Raw genomic sequence first — 15037 nt, 5'->3', positions numbered from 1 at the left:
TCTGTCATTTTGATACATATAATAACTATGTCTATTTGCTTAAGAATCTGAAAAGAAGGCTAATTAATGGCTTATTTATTGATGGTCTACAGTAACAACTCAGCAACTCTTCAGCTTTTTTTTTTCTCCTGGTCAAGAATTTCATAAGATGAAACACAATCTGTTCAAGGTTCTTCAAAAACAAAGCTTCTCTTCAGGTAGACAAACTGTAACAATTAGCTAGTTTTAAAAAATGGATATAGCAGGTACAAACGAAATAGGTTTCTTTTTCCCCCCTCTGGAATTGTGGCAGGTTAACAAAGTTGTCGAATTTATGTACTTTTTCTGGATGACTATAATACAGAATTATGATCACATCTCTCGTGTTCACTAGATCAGGGTCACAAGCTCAAATGTGCCAGAGGCTAGGCAGGAAACATAAATGTTTTAAAAGCAGTAAGAAAAACAGGACTTGGGCAAGCTGAGCATACATCCCTGGTCTTTATTCAAATCCAATTTCTGAAAATAATACTTCCACCTAAATTTGGCCTGCAGGCAGCAAGTTTCTTTTCCATGCATTAGTCCAGTAGTTCTCAAACTTTTTGTTTCAAGACTCCTTTCTACTCTGAAAAATTATTAAGAAAGCCAAATTGCTTTCTTTATGTATTACATCATTTGATATTTTCCATATTACAATATAAAAATGAGACTTTAAAAATATTCATTAAATGCATTAAAGAAATGAAACCACTATATGTTAACATAAATAACATTTGTTTCATGAAAAAATAATGATATTTTCTAAAATGAAAAGATTTAGTGAAGAGAATGGCATTGTTTTCTATTTTTGCAAATCTCTTTAATGTCTGACTTAATAGAAGCAGTTGGATTCTACCTGCAAATGCATTCAGTCCACTGCAATATGTTATTTTGGTTGAAGTATATAAAGAAAAACTAAACTCACACAGGTATGGACTGGGAAAGAGTAATTCAATAAATAGCCTTTTCACAGAATTGTAGCTATTTCTTCTTGGACACTACAACAAAGCACGACAAACGGTAGTTTCTTAAAAGTTAGTTGCAATATGGAATTTGAAACCTTATTAATGAACTTTTTGTAATTGGTTATATTAACATCTATTGGTCTGTTCTACAGTTTGAATAGAGCTTTACTCCTGTATGGTTTTGTAACATCATGCAAGGTCATTTGGAATATTGCTCCACTGATTTATGCAGACCCTCTACATGTAGACATATTTCACTGTAAAATACTCTTTAAAATCACATTTGTTAGTTATTATCACTGATCTCATTAGAGAAGTCTTTAAATAAATATTGGGGAACTGTCAAACTTGCAGTGGCAAACATAAGCTTCAAAATTCTAATTTTGTTAAAAAGTGCTAATTTTATCACTGGAAGCAAATACCGTCAGGGTGGTTTTTTTCTCTTGAAGTGACAGCTTCCCTTCAAATACCACAGGTTTTCTGTCTTTTTTTTTTTTTTTTAAAGTAAAAGTGATGTTCCTTAAAAAAACCAACTAGTTCTGCTTGCAAATAAAAGCAATCAAAGAAGTGCTTTATATGTGCTTCCCAAAGGCATGTATTCATGGGATGAGATTAATAAAATTAATCATTTATACTGATTCTTCAAAGGCATTCTTAAGAGAAATCTTGACTTTTAAAAATAACTGGGGATGTGTGGTGCTGAAGAATTCAATGACCACTAGTACAGTTTGACGCCACTGCCTTCATTCATGTTAATCTATGCAGTAAAAAGGCAAATAATGTCTTAGTATTGTGCTGAATATACTTTTTGACTTGAAGGATCCCTTGGAAGAGTCTTCCCCAAAGCTCCAGGGGTCCAAAGACATACTTTGAGAACCACTGCCAGACTGTAAGTTCCTCAACATGTCTTTTTAATTTTTAAATGTCTCACAGTATCTTGTACATAATGGGTGTTCAAAAATTGCTTACTAAATTCAATTTTATTTTGGCAAATTTGATATTACAATAAGAAAAAAAAATCCTCTAATGGATTAAGCTGAAAAAGGTCAGATTTTATTTCATGTATGATGGGTACTAGAGCACTTCACTTCCCTTGTTAATGATTTTCTTATTCTAATATTTCTTAAAAATTGAGAGCCAATTTCCACTCTCTATCGTGAAAGTCAATTTCCACCCTCTATTGCTTTACCAATTAGAAGTGAATTGAGATCAAGGCATCATGAGCCTAGCAGGAATTTATATTAATACTTAATTGAAGGAATCATTTAAAAAATTTTTAAAAGAGGCAAATTATATAAGGTAAAATTTATTTCCATAAAGGCTACAGGAGAAAAAAAAAATCAGAGTATTATTTTATGCAAAGATAAGTGAAAAGATAACAGAGTCAGTCAGACCTGGGTATGAAATTTGTCTCCGGTATTTACTAGCTATGTGATCTCAGGAGAGTTGCTAATTTCTCTGCCTCAGTGTTCTCATTGATAAAATAGCAAGGATTAGCGTGACTCTATTGTGCCTGCTGACAATTTCGGCCAGCTCCTTTCTCTTACCCCATTAGAAACACGCTTCTAATTACACTGCTATATGCCTATTAAAAATCATTCTATGTAATTCTCTCAGAATTATTCACCTGCCCATCTCCTATAAAAGGAAATACATTCACTATTTCTCATAAATTCATTCAGCCTCAATGTTGGCCACCAAATAAGGGCAGCATTCAAATACATGGCGATATGCTTTCATAATTCTAGAAAAGTCATTCTATAGAGAGGAAAATAATTATCTATGACAAGACAGGACAATTACAAAAGTCTAAAGAACATAAGCTAATAAATTGATTATATATTTATATAGAAATCGACAGTATATACACTTGCCATGCTGCCTCTGTTAATTCTGGCATTTAAACAAGTACCAAGATATAGATAAGCTAGAAAATACTAGGAGAGTTAATAAGCAAAATCTCACCAATTGCTTTCTTTAACGCCTCAAAGGTGATTTCTTCAGTGTTACTAACCTAGAGAAAAGTGATTTTAAGTAAAATAAAGAGTTAAGAACGGTCAATATAAACGATACCTTCACCTAGTTACAAGTCATCTAAGAACTTTGACAAATATTTTCTCTTCTTTGTGTTGGCTGGATTTGTGATCACACTCAACAGTATCAAATAATCTCCACGTTTTCATTGGTTTTAACAATGGCCTACCACAGTGGTTCCCCAAAGAAGCCTACAGATTGATGTTAGGCTGGCAGAATTAGCAACCTTTAAGGCAACCCAACCAATATTCAAGGCAGAGATTATATATAAATGCAGCTTCAGCTATGTAATAAATGAAAACTAAGTATTCTATACCCTTTATAATTTTGGTACCACATACAGTTTAAAAATCAAAAATGAAATAATCTGAAACTTTAAATGCAAAAATTTTAAAGCAAAAAATCACTACTTTGGGAAGTGTTCAATGAGTACAGTTAACCAACATTTAAAAATAATTATATTCTGGATCTTTTAAGGTCAACCACCAAGTCTTATTCTCCAGAAACTCCCTTTAACTTGAAGTTTTCAAATCTCGCTTGCTTTGAGACATGTAAAAGGTATGAAATCAAGTGCTTACATAAAAAGTCAGTAATACTTTTTGTGGCACTAGCACATTTTCAGAAGGAATAATATATCCAGTTACTATAGTATCTCTGAATAAAAGTTAAGAAATGATATATGAGTACTTGCCTTGGACTATGGTCATCCCTAATTTTAGCTCATGAGCTTCTTTTTGCTAAGTCTAAGGCAGCAAGACTAGTGAAAGCAAAAGACTTCATGCTTTGCACCTTAGCTCTCTGTACAAAGGATTTAGCTGGAAATCAAGCAGCAAGAGTTCCACTACCTCAGTTTTTCTACTGAGGGCTCATATTTCTAGTTGAAGTCAGATTAAACTTGGGAATCTTCAGTTGCTTTGTTCTAGATATTTGGAGCAGATATATAAGATTAGGCTCTGGCTGGTCAATTATTTGTACCTAGAAGCAATCTAGTACTTCAAAGTTGTTCTTACAACTGGTTAAGAGCTTTAGACTTTTGAGAAACAACTATAGTATAGGAGAAAGAACATAGGAGAAGCTAGAAGGCCAGAATTCTTATTACGTAGAATCTTTACTTATTACCTGTTCAATCCTGGATAAGTGAAAAGCTAGAGTACTTTATCTAATAACTCTTCTCTGTTTGTTGTTTTCCTTAATTTGGATAATGATGATGCATTCGCTCAGCATCAAAGAATCATGCCTATGGTGCTTTATTCTATTAGTCAAGCTGATCATTTAATTTCAGGAGGCAGAGACGCCGCTGAAATAAATAAATGTTTTAGCCATTTATCTTCTTGAATACCTTAATTTAATTTAGGTATCCTTATACATATATAGTGCAATTTTTAGGAGAAGTTCACTAAGTGATTCATGGTGGGCTAAAATTTGAATTGCAAATGTTAGAACTCACATACCTCAGAAATGGACCAGGTATTTTAACAGACCATAGTAATAAGCTGAGTTATATCTAGGGAAAACAAAAGTTTTGCTATGATCTCCATCTAAACAACATTACAAGCTCTAAAAGCAGGTATCAAATATATCTGAGGACTAAGTGGGATTATGTATATACAATTTCAAGTAATTTTGATGAAATAATGAGCAATTTTTCAAATGAGCAATTTTTTAATTTGATTCATTGTTAGCAGATATACTTATTCTTAGTTTGATATTTTGTTACACCACGAACTGGTGAATACCTAACTGATGACACTTTCTCCTGTCCACACAATGAAATTAGTTAGTTTTAGCCTAGAAGGTACTGTTATTCTGTCTTCTGGTGTTTCAACGACCATTCCTACTACACAAAATCAGATACCATAATGGTAAATGAGTTTGAAACTCCAATGTGCTCAAGTAAATCTTATATACTAAACTGTACTTAACTTTTCAAATACTCAGGGTGAGGCATATTTGACTTAGGATTTATAGTTATAGCAAAGATAAAACAAAAGGATCTTTAGTAAGTTAACAAATGTATTAATGAACTTTTAATGTAAAATTCATGCTCAAGAATCTTCCTCCTATACTGTCTTCATGCAAATGTTTCTTCAGTTCATTTTATCAAAATAGACTGATTCTTTGCAACCGTTTAAAGTGCTATATATGTATTTTTAAAAGAAATAAAAATGGTTAACAAAAGGCAAATGGAAAAATACCAGTCAATAAAATAGACTGCACTCTTGACAAGTATAAACTAAGGCTTTGGATGAATTTCTTCCCTCAAAAGGTAATAGCAGCAAATTCATAATCACTGAAAGATATAGCTAGCAAGATATCCTTCTTGCTAGTAAGGAGTGTAAAAATTAAAATGGCTTTGAAGAGGTGAAATTTAGGGAAGATGATTTTTCCTGAGTCTTAAACTGGTAAGAAACTCTAAACCAACCTTAAAGCCCCACGTTCCAAAATGAACACTAAACTGCCTATTCCAACTACTCTGACGCTCTGCAGATAATTCCTTGATAAAACTGATTAATTTTACATAACAGGGAGTTAAAAGCATGAAAGATATAAATTAATTGGCTGTACCCTGGCCACCAAATAGTTTTAATTCCTGAAGACAAATTAACTGGCAGGCATTGGAAGCAGGAGGGAGAAAGGAGGCTGAGAAAGCATGAATTCAGACAACTTCCTTCCTCTTTTCTTACATGGATATTCTTTTAGTTATTTACATTGTACCAATGAGAAATAATGAAATACCTAAGAAGGCAAACAATGGATAAACCACAAGGAGGAGGCTGACTTGACATGCTGGCACATTGGCATTTTTACTTGACTATCAAAAAATTCTCTGCTGATTTGTGTGGATAAGTCCTAGAGAATACTGGCTGCTTTTTCTTCCTATAACTCAGTTGGGTACACTCTTGTGCTCTATTGAAACAGGAGGAGAATATTAAATCTATGATGTTTCAAATAACTCCTTAAAGAGTTCACAGGTCGCTGATACAGCTTAACCTACGTTAAATTCATTATATTTACTATCCAAAAAGATAAAAGAATTTCTTTCATAGGTGAAATTCTGAAACGTTCTAAAAGTAGTGAGCATTTGGCTTCACATGAGAGTGTATAATTCCATTTATTCTCACAACTTATGTTTCATAAATCTTTAAAAATAAATAGGATTAGAGGACCTACTTATTTAATAACAGGCCTTGTGTAGCATTTCTTACTTATTAAAAAAACTCACTTAGTTCTAGCTTATGCTTCCTTTTACTGCAATGTGAAATCTAGTGATATCATAACACACAATATTAAGTTTATGTATCTTTATAGGTGTATGAAATGAGTTCAGTAAAATAAATTATAAATAAGTTCAAGGCTAAATCAGATTAACTTCTACTAACAATTTTGTTGATTTAGGGATAAATCAGAGTTGTATTTGATCCTGTTTAAAAGTGTGGAGGGGAAAAAAGTTCTTTTAAATTGATGTCTATCTCAAGACAGTACTTCATCATAAACTTTCAGCAACTTACCACATCATCCGAAGGAATGCTGTTGGGCAGGATATCCACCTGAATGGATACGGTGTCCACAATACTTTTCCTTCTAGAAAGTCGATCTTCATCTAAAATTTTAAAACATTTCCCCCATTACGTGCTAGTTAGAATGATATGTCACTTATAAACTCCACCTATTGCAGATTTAAACTTTCAGAAAGTTAAGACCGTTTTTTGCCTTTTTTGCTCTTTTACTAAATATATGAAACAGTGCGCTCTCAGATTGTTATATGTCGTGAAGCAGATTAAAAAAATAAAATTGATGGCTGAACTCAGTTTAATACAGCTGACCCTTGAACAACATGGAGGTCAGGGGTGCTGACACCTGCACAGTCGAAAATCAGCACAGCACTTTACAGTTAGCCCTCCACATCTCCAGTTCCATATCCAGTTCAAATTTCCCAATTCTCTATTAACCAATTCTATTCGACATGTTCTAAACCCAATTTTAACATCTCTAATAAACCTCCTGTATCTCCACAATGCCATATTTATTTTTCAAGAGTGCCATCATTCAAAAATCTTTATCTTTTCTTACCTAGATCTGAGGATAGCTTACTAACTGGTCTAATACAACACTCCCTCCTATACTACCAGTAGAGTTGTTCTAAAATAAATCTTTTTCACACTAAACTATACTTTTAAAACAAATTCAGGGACTCCCCTGGTGGCCCAGTGGTTAAGAATCCGCCTGCCAATGCAGGGGACACGGGGTTGAGCCCTGGTCCGGGAAGATCCCACATGCCGCGGAGTAACTAAGCCCGTGTGCCACAACTACTGAGCCTGCGCTCTAGAGCCCGCGAGCCACAACGACTGAAGCTGCACACCTAGAGCCCGTGCTCCGCAACCGCAATGAGAAGCCAGCGCACCACAACAAAGAGTAGCCCCCGTTCGACGTAACTAAAGAAAGCCCGCGTACAGCAACGAAGACCCAATGCAGCCAAAAATAAATAAATAAATAAATAAATTTATTTAAAAAAAAAACAACAAAAAAACAAATCCAGCCCACTGACTAATGCTGAGCTTCGCAAGTTTTTTCACATCAAAGCACATATATATAATTATAATACGTGTAAGGCATATGGAGATAAAAGGAAGAGGCTGCTCGCACCACAAGCTGACTACACCAGGCCCGAGCCAGCTACCTGAAGAACTAAGGAGATAACTATCCAGACACACCTGTAAAGCTCCCAATAACAACTGGGAAGCTCAGGTCTAGAATCTTAGTCGAACAGCACAGTCAGTCACTTCATAATCTGGCAACACTCCATCTTTCTAATCTCATTTTGTATATAGAGTTGACTCTTGAACAACATGGGGGCTTGGGGCACTGACCCCTGCACAGTCAAAAATCTGCATTATAACTTTAGTCGGCCCTCCATATCCATGGTTCTGCATTCACAGATTCAACCAACTGAAGATCATATAGTACTGCAGTATGTATTTACTGAAAATTATCTGTGTATAAGTGGACCCGTGCAGTTCAAACCCGTGTTGTTCAAGGATCAACTGTACTGTGATTTTATCCTTCTGAAGGGGTGAAGAATGAACTAAAAGAAGGCCAACATAAAGAAACTAGCTTCTTTCTTACTGACTACTCCTCTACTCCAAGGTAGCCTTCCATGGCAGTAATTAATGTTGTTAATTAAATACGGCAATTTACTCTCTTTCTGGGACATAGTAGGATCGCAATTCCTGGCCTCTTTGTGGTTAGGAGGGACTGTGTAACTAGTTCTGGCCAGTGAAGTAAGAGTAACATTTCAGATCGCGGCTATCCCGTCAGCTTGGATTCCAGAATACGGATGACATGAAGTTATGCACAGTTAGTTGGAGTGATGAATACATCTTTACTGGTTTAAACTACTAAGAACCTGTGACTGTTTGTTCTCACAGCACAACTTAGCCAGGGTTTCTTAGCCTTGGCACTAGTGGCATTTTGGCCCAGGTAATTCTTGCCGTGGGGACTGTCCTGTGCCTCACTGGATGTTCGGTAGCATCCCTGACCTCTACCCACCGGATGCCAGTAGGCCTGCCCCAGTGGTGATAACTAAAAATGTCTCTAGGGTTGACAAATGTTCCGTGGGATGGGCAAAATCACCCACAGTTGAGAACCACTGACCCCGTCTATCCTGACTGATAACAGACCTTTCTAGAATTTTCCCTCTATGCCACCATGAGCTTCTTAAACACTAAAACACTAACCACATCACTCCCCCAAGCAAATCTACCCATTGCTTGATGAAGTAAAAAGGCATCTGGGTTCTCCAGTCAGATCTTGCCAACAGTAACTTCAGAGCTGCTCCCTTATTTTTCTCATGTTTAAGGCAAACGTGCCTATTCTCCAACCTCTGAGCAGGCTTTGGCACATCTGCCTTACATGCTTGTCTACAAACAGAAACTCCTACTGGAAGCCCTTTATTACCTGCCCTTTCTTATGTCCTCCCCACTGTTAAGATTCTTATCTTTCAAGCCCTGGTTAAATATTACATCGCTTCCTTTAAATCTTAAATATCACTCTAATTATTTTTACTTATCCCTCTTTCTTCTAGCTACAAAAATTTACTTTCAGTTATGACTGATCTTTCCTTGTCACTCTTCAATCATCATCACCCTTTATTCATCTAGTGGGCCTTGAAGTACAGACATATGAATTAATGTCTTATGTCCCCAAGTATACAAGAAATTCAGGGGCAGACTCTTGTGTCTGCATCTAGCACACACCAGTTACTCAGGTTCTGCTGGGTGAAGGCTGGAGGAACACAGACCTATATCTGTGACAAGTTATTACCTATCGTTTTTCTACAGTTTTCAGGCTGGAAATGTTATATCTCTTGCATAGGGCCATTACTGAGGTAGCCTAGATACTGTACTTTTTCTTTTTCTTCATGATCATATGCACTAATATAAATCACCAAAGCTAATGACCAAACATCAATGGAACTGCCACAAAATAGTATGTGGTCATCACTGCTGACTTGCTTTTTTACCCTCTAATCACGCCAACTTTCAATGTCTTACCAGAACTCAAAATGAGGAATAAATAATAGCCTGCTTCCCACCCACACAAGAATTTCTAGGTTAATATACAAAGGCTGATGGTTGCAGAGAAAAGTCAAATTGAAGCCTAAGATAAAAATAAAAAGGAAAGGAGAAGTACAGAGGCAGGAGAGGGATTACTGAGTGACAAAAATCAACAAGAAGAGAAGGGAAGTATAGTGAGCAGAGATTAGGGAAGAAAATGAAATTCAGTGGGAAACTCTAATACTATATTCTCAGAAAGTTCTTTCTTTTGACCTATAGAGCAACCTGCTTGTAGGTGACAGAAAAAGCCCAGATACAACTATCATCAGATATCTTGTACATCTACACAAAAGTAAGCTTTCCAAAATAGAGCTTACCAAAGATAACTCTCCTGTTTCCATGGGCCATCCACATTGGTTCCTGACCTGCCTTTCAAAGTCTGCTGAAACGCAGCATCACTGCAGCCTCCGTGGACTGCACTGTCCTGCCAGTTCGAGAACCACCCTGTCACCATCTCAGCGTCTGATGTACGCATCCCCTCAGGAGGCCCTTGTTTCCCTTCCTGAAGTTGGTTTGGGGTAGTCCCAGACACCACTTTCTATGCCCTTTCATTTTCCCATCCCTTCTCCCTCTCCGCTTCCTATAATCTGCCGTTCACAATGGTAATCGTTGTTTCTTCTTTTTGTTTTTAATTAGAACCTGGGTTTTAGAAGTAATACTTAGAGAGAGCGAGGCCTAACGTCCTTCAGTGATATTTTGCTGCCACCTGGTGTATCTGTGTGTAATGTATATAACTGCATTCAGATGGCTAAAGAATAGAGAAAACAGTCTGAATACAAGTATAACACAGAACTACATTAAATTACTCAATATAATTTTCTATGGCTATATAAAAAATAAGATGTAGGAACTTACTTAACTGTATATAATAAATCACAAATGTAATTAGGGCTACTATACCATTCAGATTCAATGAAAAAGCTAACTGGGGCAAAATGAAATTTCACAGATTAATTTATCTACACGAAATTTAAAATGTCAGTTTAATGCTGATACTACTTATACAGATATACTTTTTTTAGTCCTGTAGAAAAACACAAAATTCCATCTAGAGCTAATGCATATTTATAAAATAAAAAGAACCTAAAAAACCATTGTCACCATGAATAAAAAGCCAGTGTAATATAAAAGACAATCTTTTATTTCTAAAACAAGCTTTAAAACAAAACCTCTACAAGGAGAGATAGGATATATACATGAAAATACTTTTATAAGCAGATATTCGTAGAAAAATAATGGAGGTTTTGATAAAGCAGATAAAGGCATCCATGTGTTATAAGTGCTTTTAATCAATAAAACAAATTAACAAAATTCAAAATGCCAACTGGAAGATTAAGACATTAAAAAAATACTAATAACATTCTTATACTGATATGGCATTTTGTAGTTTTTAAAAGTACTTTCATGTATATATCCCACTTGAGCGAAATGGCTTCAGGGCTATGGTCCTCGCTTCACATGAGGATATGGGGTCATTGAGAGATTAAGGGGTTATGCCCAAGGCCACATAGCAAGGGTAGAACAAAGCCATTCTATTCTCTCTTCACTTCTTCACTTTGAGAAGTCATCTTTCCTGAAAGCTCTTGCAAAATTCCCTATACTGCCAATTTCAAAATTCTCATCATAACCTCTAATCTCTCACACAAAACACAGTCCTGACCCCTACCGTACTTGGATGCTCCATTGTCCAAGACACTCAACAAAAGGCTGAACTCCAAAACTACCCCCTCTTCCCTATTCATTTCTGTTAATAAAAAGTCCATCCTTCTATCACCCAAGATTCAAAACTACTTATAGACAGTTACATTTGAAATGCACACTTCTTTCTTTCTTCACTTAAACCCAGTCACACCACCCGTCCCTCCTAAAACAAAAACAACAAAAAGCAAGCAAATGAAGCAGCAAACAAGCTCTGTCTGCTCTTCCTCCTGGTGCTGTACCAAGCACCCAAATGTCCGTGGTAGAGCCCTAGACAAAACCTTTGCCTTTCTCCCTGCCCCCCCGTATCACTCAACTGCTTGGAGATTCTCTCTTGCAGTGTTCTAGAGTCCACTCACTTTCCTGTATTCGCACTGGGACCTCCTTAGTACAGGTCACTGCCATCTCTCCTGGAGATTACTGAAGAGTATTCTAAATGGCTGTCCCGTCTTCAGTTTGCTAAACTACAACTAGAGTAACATTTCTAAATGCAACTCTTATCATGCCATCCCCTGTTTAAAATCATTTAATGACTCCCCATTGCTTTTAGGATAGTTCAAACTATTTAACCCGGTTTTACAATTCCCAACCCTACTCTTCCAATTCCCTCCAAGTAGACTAACTTTATACTAATTCCTTGAAAAATCATGTTCTTGCCTACCTCCATTCCTCCACATATGCTATTACTTCTGCATGAAACACAGTTCACTTGCCTAACACCTGCTTCAGGCTCAGCGTAGGGACTTTTTCCTCTGGAAGACATCCATGTCACCAAACCTGGACCAAACACTCTCCTAGGTGCTGCCTGAGGACCCCAAACCTCTCTGATCATAGACTTTAAGGCATATTGCAACTGTCCTGTTAGACAAATTGTATAATGAATTAACTTCTTTCCTATGCATCTCGAATAAAACTGGTGAAGTGCCATCTTGGGAGAACTGAGAAAAACGTCACTCAAAATCATCTTCTGTGTTTTGTGGTCCAGATGAGGAACCCGTTAGGAATGACTATAAGTTTTGTGAAAGCAGAAACCTCTATCTGTCTTGTTCATTTTTGCTTCTGTTTGCACAGCAGCTGGCACACTGTAAGTACTCATTAAGTACTGTACCCTCTCACAGAGGAGCATTTAGCATACACCTAGACATACGCTATTAACTCAAATTCTAGGTTGATTTGAGATAAAAGGAAAATGCAATAATCAGCTAACATTTATTGATCATTTACTATATGTCAGTCACCAACGGTTCAGTAAGCTTTAGGCAGACCATTCTTCTTTCTTTAGAACTAGTTACCATTATATTTCAATCGTTTGTCTGTCTTCTCCACCAGATTTTAATCCTTGAGGATAGGGACTGAACCTTAACATCTTTCTACCCCCAAAAGTCAGAAAAGTGCTTGATATATAGTAGACTCTCAGTAAAGGTTTGTGGAATACATAAAAAAATACACTTGGATCAATATGGATGACTGAACAATCTTTGAGCACACAGTTGGCAAAAATCAATTTATTAAGCACCTAACTGAACAGGCAAGGCAGTTAATTCTAGTGGTCTTACCTAACCAAATGATTTAATTTCAGTCTCACTATCCTCATTTGTAAACAAAGACAGTGCTACCTTCCTCACCAAACTATGTTACAGATTAACTGAGAACATGAATACGAAGTGCTTATCACAGTGACTGGCATACAGTTAGTGCCTAATAAGTGGCAGCTACTATTTTGATGATGATGGGTGTATATGCATGATACACAACAAACTATTTTGTTTTTTTTCTTTTGATATATTGTTCTTAAATCCCTTATTTTTTAAAATGAATATCTGATGGTTATACAGCAAAAGGAAACTTTAATAACCAATTGATTATCCCATAAAGTATCACTGTATCTTCTGACTCTTTCTGCATTAAGGCAGGACACACATGCCACGGACTGGTTCTAAACTATCAAAATCTTTATAAATCAGAAAAACCTTATTTACACCGAGGGATTTCTGTGCAGTTATGTAACTAAGTATATGCTGAAATACTCAGAATTCTCCTAGTCAATGATAGGGAGGCATTAAGAAAGAGAATATATCATTTTCAGGGGTGGGAGGAAATGCGAAGAGCAAGCCACCTCTTAAAAAAAGTACCATAATTTTCATTAAAAATTGTTTAGAGTTAAAGGAATAGGGTAAAAGGAAATAACAAGGAGTGAAAATAAACTACAGCTATGGGGAACGTAGAGCAAAATAATAACTGAACTCACAACTATATAAAATATACAGGCCACTGGCTCCATTTTCTAGAAGGCAAATTGTATTAAGCTATTTTCCTAGAGGACAGGTGAGGGAAAGGGCAAGCCAAACTGACACTTGGATTTACCTTTGTACTTGTGCCTGGGTTTATGAGGTTTTTTGCCCGAAGGAAAGAGAGCTAAATCCAAGTTATAAGAATGAAATACTTTAAAAGTCGGTTTTAAAAATTCTTTTAAATTACAAAGCTCTACTCATGTTTTATTCTTAGCACTTTTATTTCCCCAAGGAACTCATGAGGAATAGAATTTTCTATACTATGGAATTTAAAAGAAAATGCAAAAGCTTTCATTAACATCTCAGACTATTATAAACAACCATCATTGTAATAAATGTATATACTTTGGATCCACATTATAAAAACATAGCTATTCCCAAAGACTGTGCTACTTCTAGTGATTAATCCAGAAAACTACCTAACTGAAATCAAACAGTTCTCTTATAGAACAGAGGTATCCCCAAAGAAAGAACTAGTTTTTCTACCAAATTTAATATTTATACAGTCATCAAATGAAAATGAAGGTGTAAGATAAAAATTCTTCGATTTTAGTTTTCAAAGTAAAAACTGAATGCAAGACACCATGCAATTTTGCCTTGAAACAAAACAGAATTATCTCAGGCAATGAAAAGAACGGAAGGAAATACATAATGCACAGAGCAAAACATATTCTTAACTTAAAAAGTTTGCAGATTTCTTTACATAGCAAATAGTCTGTACTCTTTCAAATGACAAAAATTACATAATTCATTAAGGTCAATAGTCACAAATCACTAACTAAACAATTTTCACCAATTTCCCTAAGTTAAACACAATATTGCTTAAAGAGTAAAGATCTCATTTTGCTTCTTTGTTTAAAGGATAATATTATTCAGTATAATATCAATAAAATATGAAGTATAATAATAACGATAATCACTTGAGGATTCAATATGCTCAAGATAAAATCATATACATGTTTTTAGAGATTTACTAAAGGTTTTCAAGAGCAAAATTTTAAAATAGAAGTAAATTCTCTTAAGCTAGTAAGTATACAAACATAATTAACTTTCTAACTGGGCTAACAGAAAAATTGCTGACACATAATCACTAGAGTAAGAGTTCTAATTACCTGCCTCTTACCTGTTACTTGTGGTACGTACGGTACTGACAATCTCTCAACACTATAGCCACTGCCACCTAGTGACTCTGCAATCTTGTTGGTCAAAAAGTACAAATTTTTGTCATGCTTCTCTAAAGATTTTGGAAGCCTGTCAAGTTGATCAAAAAAGAAGTCATTTAGTATTATTTAAATTACTGGGCAAAAATAAATTAACATATAAACATTTTAGATCAAGGCCTAAATATAAATATAAATGCAACTTAAACTGTCATTAGTAATAGATAAATCAGTGTATTTTAGGTGGCTAATTTGAG

General features: G+C 35.5%; 1 protein-coding gene across 1 annotated transcript in view; it reads right to left on the bottom strand.

Annotated features, from left to right (window-relative positions):
* Positions 1-15037, bottom strand: part of EFR3A (EFR3 homolog A) — a 96712-nt gene that overhangs the window by 8513 nt on the left and 73162 nt on the right. The window contains exons 18-20 of the mRNA XM_061171748.1: positions 14744-14871; positions 6527-6618; positions 2949-2997 (exon numbers count right to left, since the gene is read on the bottom strand). Coding sequence (XP_061027731.1) covers positions 2949-2997; positions 6527-6618; positions 14744-14871 — 269 coding nt within the window. The remainder of the gene's footprint in view (positions 1-2948; positions 2998-6526; positions 6619-14743; positions 14872-15037) is intronic.

This window comes from Eubalaena glacialis, chromosome 17, assembly GCF_028564815.1.
Source record: "Eubalaena glacialis isolate mEubGla1 chromosome 17, mEubGla1.1.hap2.+ XY, whole genome shotgun sequence".
NCBI lineage: Eukaryota > Metazoa > Chordata > Mammalia > Artiodactyla > Balaenidae > Eubalaena > Eubalaena glacialis.
Note: the sequence above shows the minus strand (reverse complement) of the source record. Positions and strands in the feature narration are given on the sequence as shown.